At 48.9% G+C, this 19,066-nt stretch overlaps 1 protein-coding gene across 1 annotated transcript in view; it reads right to left on the reverse strand.

Moving 5' to 3' along the window:
* Nucleotides 1-19,066, reverse strand: part of LRRC49 (leucine rich repeat containing 49) — a 155,026-nt gene that overhangs the window by 125,312 nt on the left and 10,648 nt on the right. Inside the window, exons 4-6 of the mRNA XM_040342789.1 lie at nucleotides 14,397-14,621; nucleotides 14,182-14,290; nucleotides 11,703-11,906 (exon numbers count right to left, since the gene is read on the reverse strand). Of these exons, the coding sequence (XP_040198723.1) occupies nucleotides 11,703-11,906; nucleotides 14,182-14,290; nucleotides 14,397-14,621 (538 nt within the window). The remainder of the gene's footprint in view (nucleotides 1-11,702; nucleotides 11,907-14,181; nucleotides 14,291-14,396; nucleotides 14,622-19,066) is intronic.

The following is a 19,066-nucleotide window of genomic DNA, read 5'->3' on the forward strand; positions in this document are numbered from 1 at the left end:
CGATCCAGGCCTTCTCATCCAACATAAGTGCCTGACCTCACAAATGTGCTTCTGAAGAAATGGTAAAAGTTTCCCATAGACACACTCGTAAACCTTGTGGACAGCCTTTCCAAAAGAGATGAAACTGTTATAGCTGCAAAGGGTGGAACCAATTCAATATTAAACCCTACGGACTAAGACTGGGATGCCATTAAAGTTCATGTGCGTGTAAAGGCAGACGTCCCAATACTTTTGGTATTAAAAGGAATCTATAGTCTTTATAAAGGTTTTTTTGGTATACATCCCATCAGCTAAAATTGTAATACTTTTATGTTGTTAATATTTTTACAAAATGTGTTTGTATTTATCTTCGTTTTTGAGCTTTTCCATGGAAAGGGAGGCCCGGAGCAAAAGACAGCAAAGACTAGCAGAGGGCCGGGCATGACAGAGTGTCTAGTGACACAGGAAGGGTTAAGCTTAGGGGGGTTGGAGGTAGGAAGAGCAGGATTGGTGTAGAGAGGGGCGGGGGAGTTAGTATTAGCAAGTTCAGAGGAGGAGCAGGATTGGCTGCTGGTGTCAGGGGAGTTACCCTATAAAAGGGTGGGGCGGGGCCAGGCGGGCACTTGCAGTCAGGAGAGCAACGAGGAAGCAGCTTTTCCTCCTGCTCTCACACAGACAAGATGGCGTCCATCGACCTCGTGCTCGCACGCTTGCGGGCCGAGGCAGCTCATCGGGGCACGGATTGGCTGGAGAGGCGCGCTGCAGAATGGGTCGCGGAGCAGGCGGGCGGATCGGGAGGATCGGGCGGCGGTGAGTTGACCCCACGCGGGCGGAGGTCGCGGCCTCCGGCCCGCTATTCCCCGGGGCCCTCATCCAGGACTGCAAGGGGGGCCCGGAGCCCCCCGGGGGGGCGGTCGGCCCCCCCGCCGAAGCGGGTTACCAGAAGCGGAACGGGGGGGACAGAGCAGGACTCACGCCGCCGACCTCCGTCGGTGGGCGGGGCCACGGGCCGTACTGGCGCCGCTTCCCCAAATGCGGGCGGCGGGGGGGGGGGCACCTTCTCCACCTGCGGCAGGAACGGGAGCGGCAAAGGGGAAAAAGAAGGCCTCAGACCCACCTGGCACGGCCGCGGGGCCCTCTACACGTGGGGCCGGCGGTTCCGCGGGTGGGCGGGGCTCGGAGCGGGGGGCATCGGTCAACGCGGAGTCATCGTCGGGTGGTCTGCCTGCTGCAGCAACGCGGGGCAGAGGATCAGAAAAAGGCCGGCCGGATCGGAGGGGGGACTCCGGGGCCTCCAGGTCATCTTCTCCTGGGGGACTGTCGGCCGCACCGATCCCAGTCGGGGAGGACAGGTCAGAAGGTGTGCCATCGGAAGAAGAAGATGGGGAACCAGAGAGGGAGGCAGCGGTGGAAATCCAATCTACGGCAGCGGGGGCGTCTCCCGGCAGGCCTGGTAAGTCCACTACTTTACATGTATCCTCTTTAGCTGACGCATTGTGTGAATTGTTGGGAGTGGGGAGGGGGGGGGTTCCAGCACCTCCGCCGCCAGTGGCGGTGGCTGCACCGGTGGTGGCGGGCGTTGCGCCTGCCGCCTCTGGGGCTGACGCCCTGTTGACGGAATTGGTGGGAGGCCTCAAGGAGCTTTTGGGCCGGGTGGCTGCTGTACAGGGCCCTTCGCCACAGGTGGCTCCGTGGGCACCTGCGGCTGTGGGCGCGACTGGGGGTGATGCTACGGCCGGAGGGGGGGGTTGCGGTTTCGCAGCTTCCCCCGGTGGCCCCAGTGGCAGGACAGGTGGGGACGGGAAAAGACAAGTCAGGGGGGGCCCCGGAGGTGGTGACTCGTTCCGATCTGGTACGTATTGCGGATGCGGCAAGGGGCGAGGTTTATATATGCTACGAATGTCCTCTGGGGGGTCATTTAAAGCAGGAGGTGAAGGAAAAAATTTATAAGAGCGAATATGTAGAGATATTCTCCCTGTTGCCGTTGGAGAAATTCAACCTCGACAGGGTGAAGCCGGATGATTCTAAAAAGGAGGATGAGGAGAAGAGGCGGTATAGGTTGATTCCGCGCACTTTCGTGAACTGGCTCCAGGCGTTCGCCATTATGGCTAGCGTCGTTGGGGAAAAGAACCCAGAACATTGCTCGGCGTTGTTCGGGTACATGGATTCAATTGGGGAGGCGCATCGGGTGTACGGGGGGTCGGCTTGGCTCAGGTACGATGAGCAGTTTCGGCAACGGCGGGCAGTTAGGCCCTCTCTGCGCTGGGATCAGAAAGATATCAGCCTCTGGATGCGGCTCATGTCGGCGGCTAAGGCCCCGGCGCAGTCTTTTCACGGGGGGGGGCCGGGGGTACATCCTCCTCAGGACCGTCGGCCGGTAAGAAGTGGGGAGTTTGCTGGCAGTTCAATGAGAACGCCTGCAAATTCGGAGGATCATGTAAATTCAAGCACGAGTGCTCAGGGTGTGGGGGCTCCCACCCCGCGGCCAAGTGTTTCAAAAAAGGAAAGCGTGCCGGTGACGCTGCTCAAAAAAGGGACGACTCCGGTGAAGGGGGAAAGGATGCTACCTTTCCTAAGTAGGTACCCGGACAAGGCAGCGGCAGAACTATTGTCCTCGGGGTTCAGGGACGGTTTCAAGATACCGTGTTCGCTGGTGGTGGTGCCACCGGTGGCACGAAATTTGAAATCGGCTCTCCTTAATCCGGGGGTGGTGGGGGAAAAGTTGGGCAAGGAAGTGGGACTAGGACGGATGGGCGGGCCGTTTTCGGCCCCGCCCTTGCCGGAGCTGGTGGTGTCTCCGTTGGGGGTGGTGCCTAAGAGGGAACCGAACAAATTCCGTCTTATTCACCACCTGTCATTCCCAAAAGGGGGTTCGGTCAACGACTTTATCGATCCGGAGGCTTGCACGGTGTCCTACACGTCGTTTGACGCGGCGGTACGGTGGGTACGGCGGTACGGACGTGGGGCCTTAATGGCGAAGGCGGACATCGAATCCGCCTTCCGGTTGTTGCCGGTGCATCCTGACTGTTTTAGGCTGCTGGGATGTTGCTGGCAGGGCCAATACTATGTTGACCAGTGCCTACCCATGGGCTGCTCTATTTCCTGCGCACTGTTTGAGACATTCAGTTCCTTTTTGGAATGGGTGGTCAGGGATGTGTCGGGCCTGGACTCGATCATTCACTATCTGGATGACTACCTCTGCGTGGGGCCGCCTTCCTCTGGTGTGTGTGCGACTCTACTGTCAACGTTGCAGCACATTGCGGGACGTTTTGGCGTGCCCTTGGCGGCTGACAAGACGGAAGGCCCCACGACGGAGATTAGTTTTCTGGGTATAGTGATCGATTCGGAAGTAATGGAGTGCCGTCTTCCCAGGGATAAGCTCGAGGCCTTGAAAGCGGAAGTTAGAGAGTTTCAGGGCTTGCGGAAGGTGCAGCTGAGGACTTTACAGTCACTGCTGGGAAAACTTAATTTTGCCTGTAGGATCATTCCCATGGGCAGAATATTTTGCCGGCGGCTGTCGGCGGCTACGGCGGGGGCAAAGGCCCCCAATCATTTCATTCGTCTGTCTAAGGAGCATCGGGAGGACTTGAAGGTATGGTATGAGTTCCTGTCATCCTACAATGGCAGGTCGATGTGGCAGTCCAGTCCGGTGAGTAACTTCGACGTGGAACTGGTAACGGACGCAGCGGGGTCCACGGGCTATGGGGCTTTCTTCAAGGGGCGGTGGAGCGCAGAGCCTTGGCCGAAGTCTTGGGTGGAGGCAGGCTTTCTCCGGAACCTGGTGCTGCTGGAGCTTTTTCCGGTGGTGTTAGCCATTGAGCTTTGGTGGGAGGCCTGCAGCAACCTGAAACTCCGGCTGAACTGTGACAACATGGGAGTGGTTCAGGTAGTGAACCGCATGTCCGCGTCGTCACAACCGGTCATTCGGCTCATGCGGCATTTAGTGTTGAGGTGTTTGCAACTGAACATTTTCATTTATGCCGTGCATATCCCGGGCGTCGAGAACACGCTGGCTGATTCATTGTCTCGTTTTCAGTGGGACAAGTTCAGAGAGCTGGCCCCGGCCGCGGAGGCGGTCGGGGTTCCGTGCCCAGGCTGGATTTGGGAGCTGGCGCTGGATTAGCCGCCTCGTGGATTAAGCGGTCCGTTTGCACGGCCACATGGTCGGCCTACGCCAAGGTATGGAAGGAATGGTTGGAGTTGGGTGCCGAAGCTGGGGTCGTGAGCGGGGGGCCAGAGGAGCGGTTGCAGGTGATTTATTTTGTATCTAGGAACATGGAGCTAGGTGTGTCTGTGTCCTCCATTGAGAAAAAGTTGGCGGGTTTAGCGTTCTTTTTTAAACTTATGGGTGGGGTGGATTGGACCAAGGACTTCTGGGTCAGACAGGCAGTGAAGGGCTACAGGAAAGGTCGTAAGGTGCAGGATGCCAGGAGGCCTGTCTCTTTTGCCAATTTGGTAAGTATCAGGGAGGCCTTGGACGGGGTGTGCACGGGGCAGTATGAATGCCTGTTATTCGCGGCGGCTTTCTCGCTGGCATTTTACGGCGCGTTCCGCATCAGTGAATTGGTTAGCCCTTCTCGCATGAGGGCTGGGGGGCTGATGAGGGAAGATGTGTGGATATCGGAGGATAAGGTGGGTATTCGATTGCGCAGATCAAAAACCGACCAGAGTGGCAGGGGGGTGGACGTGGTTCTTTTTTCCCTGCCGGGGGCCAGAGTATGTCCGGTGGCATCGCTCAAGGCATTTTTGGGGGTCAGGCCGGAAGGGGGCGGGCCGTTGCTTAGGCACGAAGATGGGTCTTTCTTGTCAAAGTTCCAATTTGTGGCGGTTTTTCGTAGTTGCTTACAAGAAATGGGCTTGGACAAGTCCGAGTTTTCGTCTCACTCCTTCCGTATCGGGGCGGCTACCGAAGCTGCCAGGTGCGGGATGAACGAGGCGGCAGTACGGAAGATCGGGAGGTGGGAATCACGGAGGTTCCGGTCATACGTGCGGCCTCAGTTGGTGGTTGGTTGATGGGGAAGGGAGTGATGAAATGGGGGGGGGTTTTTGCTAGGGTTGGTGTCTGTTTGGTGAGCATTGTGGATTGTTATTTCATTTCAGATGGAGGGACTACACGCCTCGTCTGGATTTTCGGACATTCGTACGTTTGCTGGGGGGCAAGAAGGGCTGATGAGAAGCCGGAAGGCAGGCAGCTGGGTATTTCCAGGAAGGAAGCGGTTTTGAGGTGGTTGGGGATACCTGGGATGATGTGGGGTAGGGTGCTACCAGAGGTCGAGAGGTACGCCCGACTGGACAGGCCCCCCGATGTTCTGGTTATACACGCGGGGGGGAATGATTTTGGTGTGCGGAAAATCAGGGCTCTGATTACGGACATCAAAGCGGACTTTGAGCGGCTGCGTGCGGCTTTTCCGGGGACGGTGCTGGTGTGGTCGGAAATTGTCGCCCGCACACAGTGGCGCAAGGCTCGGTCAGTTACAAAGCTCAACAGAGCCAGGACTCGGGTTAACCGGGTGGTGGGTAAATTTTTGGCACGCCTTGGGGGGCTAGTGGTACGCCATCAGGAATTGGAGGCTAATGTAGGCATGTATCTGAGGAGGGACGGGGTCCACCTGACTGATGTGGGGATTGCGCTGTGGTCGATGGGGATTCAAGAAGGGATCCAGAGAGCGTTGAGGTTGGGTGGGGGGCCCTTAAAGGTGGAGGTGTCATCCTTTCGGGCTGTGGCGGTTAGTTCTGTTGGTCCTTTATGGTGGCAGTAGAAAACGTGTGAAAACGGGGGTGGGGGGCTCATCAATATATGGGCCCCTTAAAGTGTATCCCAGCGAAAGGTTAGTTGGGATACTGTAACGTTTGCACTGCGGGCGGGGGTTGTCTCCGAGCGTACTACACGGACTGGAGGCCTAAAAAGTTTAATGTTTGCTCGCAGTGCATTGTTCATCTGGTATATGGTAAAATGGTGGAGAATGGGTGTGCTGCCAGAAAGGACCAACAGAGTGGGGGTTTACTGTATGTCATTTGACGTTGGATATTTACTGTTTCATTTAAGTTGGAGTTTTATTGCAATTTATGTTTAATAAAATAGGCTGTTGTGGCCAGTTTACTCCAAAGCAAAGGTGTGGTCTCTTTACTATATAGTAAGTGGGGGACAATTAAGGGGTGGAGTACATGGGGTCTCAATGGTCGAAGGTTATTGTGTCATATCTGGACTACACTAGTCAAGGGAGGCCCGGAGCAAAAGACAGCAAAGACTAGCAGAGGGCCGGGCATGACAGAGTGTCTAGTGACACAGGAAGGGTTAAGCTTAGGGGGGTTGGAGGTAGGAAGAGCAGGATTGGTGTAGAGAGGGGCGGGGGAGTTAGTATTAGCAAGTTCAGAGGAGGAGCAGGATTGGCTGCTGGTGTCAGGGGAGTTACCCTATAAAAGGGTGGGGCGGGGCCAGGCGGGCACTTGCAGTCAGGAGAGCAACGAGGAAGCAGCTTTTCCCACCCTCCCTCCCTTATTGCATTACCAGTTGTTGCCGGTGTTTTTTCTTTCACAGGTACGGTGTTGGACGGTCGTCACGACAGCTGGGTTGGCGGTTAGTTCTGTTGGTCCTTTATGGTGGCAGTAGAAAACGTGTGAAAACGGGGGTGGGGGGCTCATCAATATATGGGCCCCTTAAAGTGTATCCCAGCGAAAGGTTAGTTGGGATACTGTAACGTTTGCACTGCGGGCGGGGGTTGTCTCCGAGCGTACTACACGGACTGGAGGCCTAAAAAGTTTAATGTTTGCTCGCAGTGCATTGTTCATCTGGTATATGGTAAAATGGTGGAGAATGGGTGTGCTGCCAGAAAGGACCAACAGAGTGGGGGTTTACTGTATGTCATTTGACGTTGGATATTTACTGTTTCATTTAAGTTGGAGTTTTATTGCAATTTATGTTTAATAAAATAGGCTGTTGTGGCCAGTTTACTCCAAAGCAAAGGTGTGGTCTCTTTACTATATAGTAAGTGGGGGACAATTAAGGGGTGGAGTACATGGGGTCTCAATGGTCGAAGGTTATTGTGTCATATCTGGACTACACTAGTCAAGGTAAAATGAACAGAAATTAGTGTTGTTGGGCAGCGAAGAGAATTCTCATAAATAAAAAAGGCAATCTGCTTTTCATTAATAAGACCCAAATTAATCTATATGGGAGATGTCATTTACTGCAGGAGCTTATGTGCTGATTTATTTGAACAGTTATTCAGCCAGCAAGCCGATTTAATTGCTCAACAGTGGCGGTGCGTCCATAAGGGCGAACAGGCGCCGCCCCCTCTCTCCAGCCATCCCCTCTATGACCAATAGATAGATTCATGCAAAGCATGGATCTATCCATGGAAGCTGCTGCCACCCCCTATTCTGGCGCTGGCCCCTTTTCGGGCGCCGGGCACCTGAATTAAAGCAGCAGGGGGCGTTTTCAAAGCACCCGATTAGAGCCATAGGCTCTAATAGGTGTCAAAAAAGGTGACCTGGGAGCGCAATGCTTGGTGCTCATGGTCCACCCAGGTGTGTTAAAAAAGCGAATGAATATTTGGTTTTCTAACACTGAACTGCTTCTCCGCCGATCAGGTACTCAGGTCTGTTACCCGTCACCTGATTGGCTGAAACGACAGACGCTGTGATTGTATGCTGGACGGGAAGAAACACAAGGAGGCAGCATTCAATGGCACAGTGGTGGCATTCGATGGGCACAGTGGCTTATATTAATAGGCACCGTGGCTGCAATTGTTAGGCACCGTGGCTGCAATGGATAGGCACCGCGGCTGCAATGGATAGGCACCGCGGCTGCAATGGATAGGCACCGCGGCTACAATGGATAGGCACCGCGGCTGCAATGGATAGGCACCGCGGCTGCAATGGATAGGCACCGCGGCTGCAATGGATAGGCACCGCAGCTGCAATGGATAGGCACCGCGGCTGCAATGGATAGGCACAGTGGCTGCAATGGATAGGCACAGTGGCTGCAATTGATAGGCACAGTGGCTGCAATTGATAGGCACAGTGGCTGCAATTGATAGGCACAGTGGCTGCAATTGATAGGCACAGTGGCTGCAATTGATAGGCACAGTGGCTGCAATTGATGTTTTTTTTTTCAGAAATGTTCAGTTTGTTTGCGACCCCCCCCCCAAAACATTTTGAGCACCAGCCGCCACTGTTGCTTAATATACAGATCTCCATTAGAGGGAAAGTCTGCATATCTGTATTGAAATACAGCCAAAAATACAGAACAGAAGTAAAATGCAAAGCTATATACATATGGGGATCACTATAATTATTAAAAGCTAGTACTCACCAAAAATACACTATAGTTGCCCTTTAATGCTGCAATGCAATGAAGCCCCATTTACACAAAATGTATAATATCTGATGAACTGCTCTGCCATGCTGAAGTAACTGTGTATGCACTAGAAGCCTCATAACATCACGTTTTTAAGAGTAGATGCCTCTGTGACTCCAGTTATTCTTCACTTTGTTTTAGATGCCAGTTGACACCCCTAAAGCTGGGTACTCACTGATCTAAATTCGGCCGATTCAGCAGAAACTGGACAAATGTGGGTCTCTGTGTAGACCCTTCTGTTCAACAGAAGACGATTGTTAGACTGGCTTCCGTCAAAATTTGATCAGTCGCTGTAGCCAGCTGATCACTGTATTCTGATAGTGGAAGGAGTCCCCTCTGTAGCCAGCTGATCAGTGTATTCTGATAGTGGAAGGAGTCCCCGCTGTCAGAATACAATAGTGCAGAGCACAGGAGAGATCCTTGCATCAACATCACTTGTGTACCCAGCTGAAATAGATGGTCATGATTCAGTCCATAAGACCTAATGAACTCCAAAAACGTGCCTTATAGAGTTTACTTTTGCATTGTCAGCTGAAAGGGGAGTTCCAGCCATTTGTGTGTTTATTAAAAGTCAGCAGCAACAAAAAGTGTAGCTGCTGGCTTTTAATAAACAGGCACTTACCTGCTCCAGCGCTCCAGCGACGCGCCGGCCGGGGCTCCGCTCCTCTCCCCCCCTCCCCGGCCGGCGTCTTCATCTTCAGTGTGGGCACCCGGCCGTGACAGCTTTCGGCTTCACGGCCGGGCACCCACTGCGCATGCGCGAGCGGCACTGCGCATGCGCGAGCGGCGCGGCCCGGCGCCGCGCCGTGTAATTGGCCAGGAGATCGCCTAGGACCTGTGACGTGTCCTAGGCGATCGCCAACAGCAGCCACTTCCTGAAGGCGACTAAGCTTAGTCGCCTACAGGAAGGAGGAAGTGGGACAGGAAGTCCCACTCGTGCTGAAGCCCCCACTCCCCCCCCAAAAAAATTACATGCCAAATGTGGCATGTAAGGGGGAGAGGAGTGGGTTAAGAGGAAGTTCCAAATTTGGGTGGAACTCCTCTTGAAGCACATGTTCCAAGATATCTTTAAATAATTCATTCACTAATGTACTACAGTCTACAGTAAATGGTCCTAGTACTAAACGCTCTGGTGCCCTAGTGCCAGTCAGGGCCGTCTTTAACCACTTCCTTACTGGGCACTTAAACCCCCTTCCTGCCCAGAGGACTTTTTGCGATTCGGCACTGCGCCTGCTTTAACTGACAATTGCGCGGTCGTGCGACGTGGCTCCCAAACAAAATTAACGTCCTTTTTTTCCCACAAATAGAGCTTTCTTTTGGTGGTATTTGATCACCTCTGGGGTTTTTATATTTTGCGCTATAAACAAAAATAGAGCGACAATTTTGAAAAAAAAAAAAAAATTTTACTTGTTGCTATAATAAATAGCTAAATTTTTTACAAAAAAAAAAACATTTTTATCCTCAGTCTAGGCCGATACGTAGTCTACATATTTTTTGTAAAAAAATCGCAATAAGCAAAAGTTATAGCGCCTACAAAATAAGGGACAGAATTATTATTTATTTTTTTACTAGTAATGGCGGCAAACTGCGATTTTTATTGCGACTGCGACATTATGGCGGACACATCGGACACTTTTGACACCATTCACATTTATACTGCAATCAATGCTATAAATATGCACTAATTACTGTATAAATGTGACTGGCAGGGAAGGGGTTAACACTAGGGGGTGAGGAAGGGGTTAAATGTGTACCCTATATAGTGTTCTAACTGTGGGGGAAGGGGGGTCACTGGGGGAGGTGACCGATCTGTGTCTCTATGTACAAGAGACACAGATCGGTCTCCTCTCTCCCTGACAGGACGCTGTCAGTGTGTGAGCCGGCAATGAGAGATGATCTCATATGTTTACATATGCGATCATCTCTCATAGGCCACACAGATTGCCTAGCAAACGGCCACTCTGATTGGCCGTTCACGGCGATCTGTGATTGGCTGTGTCCAAGGGATATGGCCAGCACAGAAGTTTCCCGCTGCGCGCTCGGGAGCGCGCGCGGGGAACGAGCAAAGGGGCGGCCGTAAAAAGACGGCGCCCCAGAGAAGTAGAACCATCCTGCGGCCGTCTATATAGTCGTACGGCCGTCGGGAAGTGGTTAAGGCAGGCAAAAGGGGAAGCTGCCCTGGGTCCTGTCATTGTTGTGGGGCCCAAAGCAGCTACCTCATACTTGTCAACTATCCCAGTTTTAATTCCCTTGTCCCTTGAAGTTTTAGTCCTGTGCTGTGTCCCAATATCTCAGTGTAAAGTGCTGCTACTAATGCTGCCCAGCTCTGCCATATTGTTGTGTACTCACCTGCAGATCCTGTGTTTACATGTAAATAACCTTCATTCATATGCAAATAACTGGAACATTCATATGTAAATAGTGGCAGCATTCATATGTAAATTGTGGCGGCCGGTGGTATTGATCTGTAAACAAAGGCGGCAGTCATATGTATATATATATATCATGCTCCTCTGCAGTGAAGAGATGATGTGCTGTAACCTCTAGCAACCAATCAGTGAGCAGTATTGCTGTACAGTAATCTCTAGCAACCAATCAACAAGAAGAAATCATGCGCTGTAACCTCTAGCAACTAATCAGTGAGCTGTAATATGTGCTGTAACCTCTAGCAACCAGTCAGTAAGTGGTAATGATATGCTGTAACCTCTGGCAACCAATCGCAATCACTGCCTGATCTGATACATTAAACTGATTTTAAGTTTTTGCTATATCCAGATTTTTATACCTGTTCCTTTTACCACTGTGCCTACTTTATATTTTGCACTGATGTCAGTTTATTTTTCTATGTTGGAGTGTATTGCCTAATGTTTATGACCAGGTTGTCTGGTGTTTTTTTTTTGTATGTTTTTCTGTTTGTTGGTTTGTCTTAAACCTAATAAAAATATCTTAAAAAAAAAAAAAAAAAAATGATTTTAAGTCTAGCAGATATTATTGTATGTCTCAGAGCAGATGGAGAGTGAAATGTTTTTCCCACGGTCCAATCAATATTAAAGATGGCCCTGGTGCCAGTTACCCATCAAGCTATCTGTTGCAGGAGGCATACCCAGACATCTCCAGGCCAGCAGATGAGGGTTTAAAGTGAAAGGGCTTGGCTGTCCAAGCATTTTAAGACTTGCTTACAAGTGAATCAGTTGTTCATGGTCAGTATGAGCTAAATGCCCACAGGTAATACACCACGCCAGTCCCTGTTAAATTAAAAGTCTGTTAAAGACACTTAATGATTATCCAAGTGTACAAAATAATCCAGGAATCAACTCATATTGGTCTCCAGTACAGTGAATCGTATATTAAAATACACCAATACCTGTTCTTTCCAAGCATAAGAACACGCAACGATTTTATAGAGGAAAGTCCACTTATTTCTTCTATTAGGTTATCATACAGATCTAGAATTATGAGACGCTGTAGACTTGAAAGGTTTTGGACTCTTGTTATAAAGTTGTGTTGCAAATATAATAGCCGTAACTGCTCCTCGCCTTCAATTATAGGGAAAGCGGACAGTCGTAACCTAAAGGAAACAGAAAGGTAATTGATGTTAAACTTCATGAAGAGTACAATTAAACTTCTGAAGCATATAAATACAAAGTAAACCTGAATCAGTATCTTTCACAAAAACAGAAGAGATTCCTATATATATATATATATATATATATATATATATATATATATATATATATATATATATATATATATATATATATATATATATATATATATATATATATATATATATATATATTGGGACACCCTGGTCAATACAGTTAACATTTATCATTACTAGGGCTCTAATCTAGACTCGGGGGGGTTCAGCCTATGGGTAAAACTCCCAGTTTTTTGGGTTGGGAGAGCCAATCAAGCCTCTCTATACATACATCATAGCTTATCATGGTGGTGGCAGCATCATGCTTTGGGGCCGTTTTTCTTCAGCTGGAACAGGGGCCTTAGTCAAGGTAGAGGGACATATAAACAGTTCCAAATACTATACCAGTCAATATTGGCACAAAACCTTGTTCAGCTATAAAGCTGAACAAGAAGAGGAACTTCATCTTTTAGCATGACAATGACTCAAAGCATACATCCAAATCAACAAAGGAATCGCTTCACCAGAGGAAGAGTAAAGTTTTGGAATGGCCCAGCCAGAGCCCAGACCTAAATCCAATTGAAAATCTGTGGGGTGATCTGAAGAGGGCTGTGCAAAGGAGATCCCCTCGCAATCTGACAGATTTGGAGTGTTTTTGCAAAGCAGAGTGGGCAAATATTGCCAAGTCAAGATGTGCCATAATGATAGACTCAAAAAGATTGAGTGCTGTAAAAAAAAAAAAAAAAAAAAAGTGCTTCAACAAAGTATTAGTTTAAGGATGTGCACACTTATGCAACCATATTATTGTATTTTTTTTCTTCCCTTCACCTAAAAGATGTGTAGACTTTTTATATCCACCGTAGCTTAGTGAACTGATCTTTGCATCTATTACTCTCAGCTCCGAAAGTCCCAATTATGAGGTTATTCTGCTCTTTTTAACCACTTTAAAACCGCATGCCGTCATATGACGTCCAAAAAGGGGATCTGTTATCCCGGGTGGACGTCATATGACGTCCTGTACTTTGTGCGGGGATATCTGAATGATGCCTGCACCTAGAGGCATCATTCAGATATAAATTTTCTTCCGGCGGCAATCCTGCGCACCGTAAGAACGATCATAGCGGCAGTGGGAGGGGACACCCCCCCGCTCCCGCCGCCATCCGGTGCTTCTCCGGGCTCTCCCGTGCCATCGGGGGCCCGGAGAGATGATCGCTGTCCGCCGGATGTGCAGCATAGAGATGACTGGTGACCAGATGGTCACCAGTCATCTCTATGACCGTCGGAGGCCCGGGCACGATGTGATGAAGTCACGCCCGGGTACCCATAAGTAAACAAACCGCAATTGCGGCTAGTAAGAATGAGATCTGTGAATTTTTTTTCACAATCTCATTCTTTCCAGCCTGGAGGAGAGATGTAGGATCTTATTGACCCCGCATCTCTCCTTAAAGAGGGCCGGTCACACACTATTCCTATTACAAGGGATGTTTACATTCCTTGTAATAGGAATAAAAGCGATCGAAAAAAATAAAAATGTAAAAAATAAATAAATAAGTAAAATAAAAATGTAAAATTAAAACGCCCCTGTCCCCGGTAGCTCGCGTTTAGAAGCGAACGCACGCGTAAGTCCCGCCCATGTATGTAAACCTCGTTCAAACCACACATGTGAGGTGACGCCGCATGCGTTAGAGCGTGTGCAACAATTCTAGCACTAGACCTCCTCTGTAACTCTAAACTGGTAACCTGTAAAAATTTTAAAGCGTCGCCTATAGAGATTTTTAAGTAACGAAGTTTGGCGCCATTCCATGAGTGTGCGCAATTTTAAAGCATGACATGTTAGGTATCTATTTACTCGGCGTAACATCATCTTTCATATTTTACAAAACAATTGGGCTAACTTTACTGTTTTGTTATTTTTTAATTCATGAAACCATTTTTCTTTAAAAAAAAAGGCGTTTGAAAAATGATTGCGCAAATAACGTGCAAGATAAAAAGTTGCAATGACCGCTATTTTATTCCCTAGGGTGTCTGCTAAAAAAACATATATAATGTTTGAGGGTCCTGAGTAATTTTATAGCAAAAGAATGATGATTTGTACATGTAGGAGAGAAGTGCCAGAATAGGCCCGGTATGGAGGTGGGTTTTAAAGCCCTGTATTGAAGGGGTTAATGTAACATGACAAACCTGATAGTAGAATTTTGGTTACCTTTCTAAACTGAGCTTATCAGGACTGGCTGCCTTCTCCTCAGCAGTACGCCGCACAATAGGACATCCTGGATTCGTTTTTGACAGGCCTTTAATGAAACTGAAATGGTCTATTAAAAGAAAAAAAAAAAAAAAACAATGGGATATTGAAAAAAAAAAAAAAATGTAAAAGATTTATTTGCAATCTTCCCTTTTCCAAAATGCCTAGTCGCCTACCTTTTGAATGATGTGCATCCTCATTATTGTTGTTTGGACTGGCACAGAGGGAGACGGACCTGGACCTGTTTTTTGTTTGACCATGACCTGGAATATCTGCAAAGGCTCCCAGTGACATTGACTCCCTTCCATATCTTGGAGCAGGGCCAAATACTTCTGTCACATTTGCCGTCAGTGGAATGTATGGCTGCTTATTGCGGCCCATAGGACTTGAGACTCTTCCATCTGAAGGTAACGTAAAATATACAACAATCAAACAAGGGAAAATACACGACACACTAAAGCAACAATAATTACAAAAGAAAACACATAAGGCATCATATATACAAGTGGATGCAAATAAGAACATACACTATATTGCCAAGAGTATTGGGACGTCTGCCTTTACACGCACATGAACTTTAATGGCATCCCAGTCTTAGTCCGTAGGGTTCAATTTTAAGATGGCCCACCCTTTTCAGCTATTACAGCTTTAACTCTTCTGCGAAGGCTGTCCGCAAGGTTTAGGAGTGTGTCTATGGGAATTTTTGACCATTCTTCCAGAAGCGCATTTGTGAGGTCAGGTATCGCAGTATCCGCTCCAATTCATCCCAAATGTGTTCTGTCAGGTTGAGGTCAGAACTCTTTTTAAAGTAGTCAGAAAACTTCTGTATATGGACGGGTATATCATCCTAAATTATAAAAGCCACTTCAAACCAAGATGTCCATAAAAATAAAATAATTAATGCATGAAAAGCCAACCATGCCAACGTACTTCGCCCCCGGGAACTGCGTGAGGGTGGAGAGATGGAAATCAGTAGCAGCCTCAAGAGATCAGAACATGTTGGAAGATGTGTATCTCACCAAGAAGGTACCCACACCCTCAGAGGGAAACGGATTGCACAGCTGATGGCTGGTAATATGGAAGGCTGCCAACATGTTTTTAAATGTGCGTTGAATAAATCATTTATACATTTTACTTGGTATGTTTTGAGGTGTGCTCTTTAAAAGTCCCATGGGCATTTTTGTTTTTTCTTGTGTGCATACAAACTAGAAAAAAATGCTCATCTGATTGACTGCTATGGTTAGTGAATTTCAGTGCTATATGTACCATGCTATTAATTAGAGATCTTAGTTTCATGACTTTAATTAAATACATGCTTGGCAAGAATGGTTCCTATTAAACAGGTCTGTTAACAACAAGCTCTGATTAATAGAGGTCAGCTTGATCCCCTAAAAGATACTTTTTTTGCTCGGTCATAAATTTAACCACAAGAAAGTCACACTTAATTTATTATACGAGCGTGTGGAAACACACATTTATCATAGCTGAGTTTATTGCCAAGAATCAATATTTCATTTCTGCTCTTGCGATGTAGAATAAATACCACCAATGCAGGACCAGAAGGCAGCAACACATTAATTTACTCCTTAGATGGAAGTAGGTATCTTTCTGGTACAATCATTTTTTATTGAAAAAAAAACATAGCCAGGATACTGGCTTGAAGAAAAGGAAGACAAAGTAGAAACAAAACAGCACATTTCACGCAAATACAAAATATATATATATATATATACACATACACACATATACATACATACACACACATTTTCCTTTTTTTTTTTTTTTTTTTTTTAGTAAAGGTATATAATAAAAGCATCCAGCGACTGAGCCAGAAGTGGGAATGAGTAACTGGACTGGGAGGTCCAAGACACAGTGGGCCAGATTCACAAAGAGATACGATGGCGTATCTCCTGATACGCCGTCGTATCTCTGAGATCCGACGGTCGGATCTATGCGACCGATTCATAAGAATCAGTTACGCATAGATCTCCCTTAGATCCGACTGGTGTAAGTGACTTACACCGTCGGATCTTAGGCTGCAATCTCCCGCCGGCCGCTAGGTGTCGCCTCGGTTTTTTACGCGTCGGATATGCAAATGAGGAGAACCGCCGATTCAGTAACAATCGCCCGCCCGCCGCTTTTTTTTTACGTCGTTTGCGTTTGGCTTTTTCCGGCGGATAGTTACCCCTGCTATATGAGGGGTAGCTAATGTTAAGTATGGCCGAGTTTCAAATTCTTACGTCGTTTGCGCAAGTTGGTCGGGAATACGGATGGCTGGAATTTACGTTGCCGCCGAAAACAATGACGTCCTAGTGACGTCATTTGGAGCGTGCGCACTGGGAAATATCGCCGGCGGCGCATGCGCAGTTAAATCGGCACGGGAACGCGCCTGATTTAAATTGTACACTCCCCCTAGCCGCGGAATTTGAATTCCGCCGGGGGAGTTACGATCCGCCGGCGCAAGTTTGGAGGTAAGTGCTTTGTGAATACTGCACTAGCCTTGCACTAGCCTCTAAAGATCCGCTAATCTATGTGAATCTGGCCCAGTAAGACTAACAGACAAATCAAAATGGGCAAACAAAATAAAGAAAGGGGGAAAAAAAATACACCAAAACGAAAAAAAAAAAAGGGGGGTAAAGGGAAAGCGGGATAGGGTGGGGAAGGGTGAAGTGGGGAGAGCAAAGGTAAGAGGGAGGAAAGAGAAAAAGAAGATGTAGAATTAGGCCAGACATTGGGCTAGAGCAGGGGTCTCCAAACTTTTTACTTCGAGGGCCACATTCTATATTTTACACATATTCGCGGGCCGGAAAAATAATGTATAAATAAATCCACAGTAGAACAAGAATAGAATAGAATTTGACTTACTGCTGACAGCAGGAATGGATGGTGCTCCTATATTCTTTGCTGGCACCTAAACGCTGGAGCATCATGCAGCAGGGCTAAACTTCCAGCGTGCATGAGGCTTTACACCCATGTCCCCATCCATCTGTGTCCCCATCCATCTGTGTCCCCATCCATCTGTGTCCCCATCGGTCTCCCCATCTGTGTCCCCATCCATCTCCCCATTCATCTGTGTCCCCATTCATCTGTGTCCCCATCATCTGTGTCCCCATCATCTGTGTCCCCATTCATCTGTGTCCCCATCAGTCTCCCCATCTGTGTCCCCATCCATCTCCCCATTCATCTGTGTCCCCATTCATCTGTGTCCCCATCATCTGTGTCCCCATCATCTGTGTCCCCATTCATCTGTGTCCCCATCAGTCTCCCCATCTGTGTCCCCATCCATCTCCCCATTCATCTGTGTCCCCATCATCTGTGTCCCCATCATCTGTGTCCCCATTCATCTGTGTCCCCATCAGTCTCCCCATCTGTGTCCCCATCCATCTCCCCATTCATCTGTGTCCCCATCATCTGTGTCCCCATTCATCTGTGTCCCCATCATCTGTGTCCCCATCATCTGTGTCCCCACCCATCTGTGTCCCCATCAGTCTCCCCATTCATCTGTGTCCCCATCATCTGTGTCCCCATCCATCTGTGTCCCCATCAGTCTCCCCATTCATCTGTGTCCCCATCATCTGTGTCCCCATCCATCTGTGTCCCCATCAGTCTCCCCATTCATCTGTGTCCCCACCCATCAGTCTCCCCATCCATCTGTGTCCCCATCCATCTGTGTCCCCATCCATCTGTGTCCCCATCGGTCTCCCCATCTGTGTCCCCATCCATCTGTGTCCCCATCCATCTCCCCATTCATCTGTGTCCCCATTCATCTGTGTCCCCATCAGTCTCCCCATTCATCTGTGTCCCCATCATCTGTGTCCCCATCATCTGTGTCCCCATTCATCTGTGTCCCCATCAGTCTCCCCATCTGTGTCCCCATCCATCTCCCCATTCATCTGTGTCCCCATCATCTGTGTCCCCATCAGTCTCCCCATTCATCTGTGTCCCCATCATCTGTGTCCCCATCAGTCTCCCCATCTGTGTCCCCATCATCTGTGTCCCCATCCATCTGTGTCCCCATCCATCTGTGTCCCCATCGGTCTCCCCATCCATCTGTGTCCCCATCAGTCTCCCCATCTGTGTCCCCATCCATCTCCCCATTCATCTGTGTCCCCATCATCTGTGTCCCCATCAGTCTCCCCATTCATCTGTGTCCCCATCATCTGTGTCCCCATCAGTCTCCCCATCTGTGTCCCCATCATCTGTGTCCCCATCCATCTGTGTCCCCATCCATCTGTGTCCCCATCGGTCTCCCCATCCATCTGTGTCCCCATCAGTCTCCCCATCTGTGTCCCCATCCATCTCCCCATTCATCTGTGTCCCCATCAGTCTCCCCATTCATCTGTGTCCCCATCATCTGTGTCCCCATTCATCTGTGTCCCCATCAGTCTCCCCATCTGTGTCCCCATCCATCTCCCCATTCATCTGTGTCCCCATCATCTGTGTCCCCATCAGTCTCCCCATCTGTGTCCCCATCATCTGTGTCCCCATCAGTCTCCCCATCTGTGTCCCCATCCATCAGTCTCCCCATCTGTGTCCCCATCCATCTCCCCATTCATCTGTGTCCCCATCATCTGTGTCCCCATCCATCTGTGTCCCCATCAGTCTCCCCATCCATCTGTTTCCCCATCAGTCTCCCCATCTGTGTCCCCATCATCTGTGTCCCCATCCATCAGTCTCCCCATCTGTGTCCCCATCTGTGTCCCCATCCATCTGTGTCCCCATCCATCTGTGTCCCCATCCATCTGTCCCCATCCATCTGTGTCCCCATCAATCTGTGTCCCCATCAATCTGTGTCCCCATCCATCTGTGTCCCCATCCATCTGTGTCCCCATCCATCTCCCCATTC

This window comes from Rana temporaria, chromosome 3, assembly GCF_905171775.1.
Source record: "Rana temporaria chromosome 3, aRanTem1.1, whole genome shotgun sequence".
Lineage (NCBI taxonomy): Eukaryota > Metazoa > Chordata > Amphibia > Anura > Ranidae > Rana > Rana temporaria.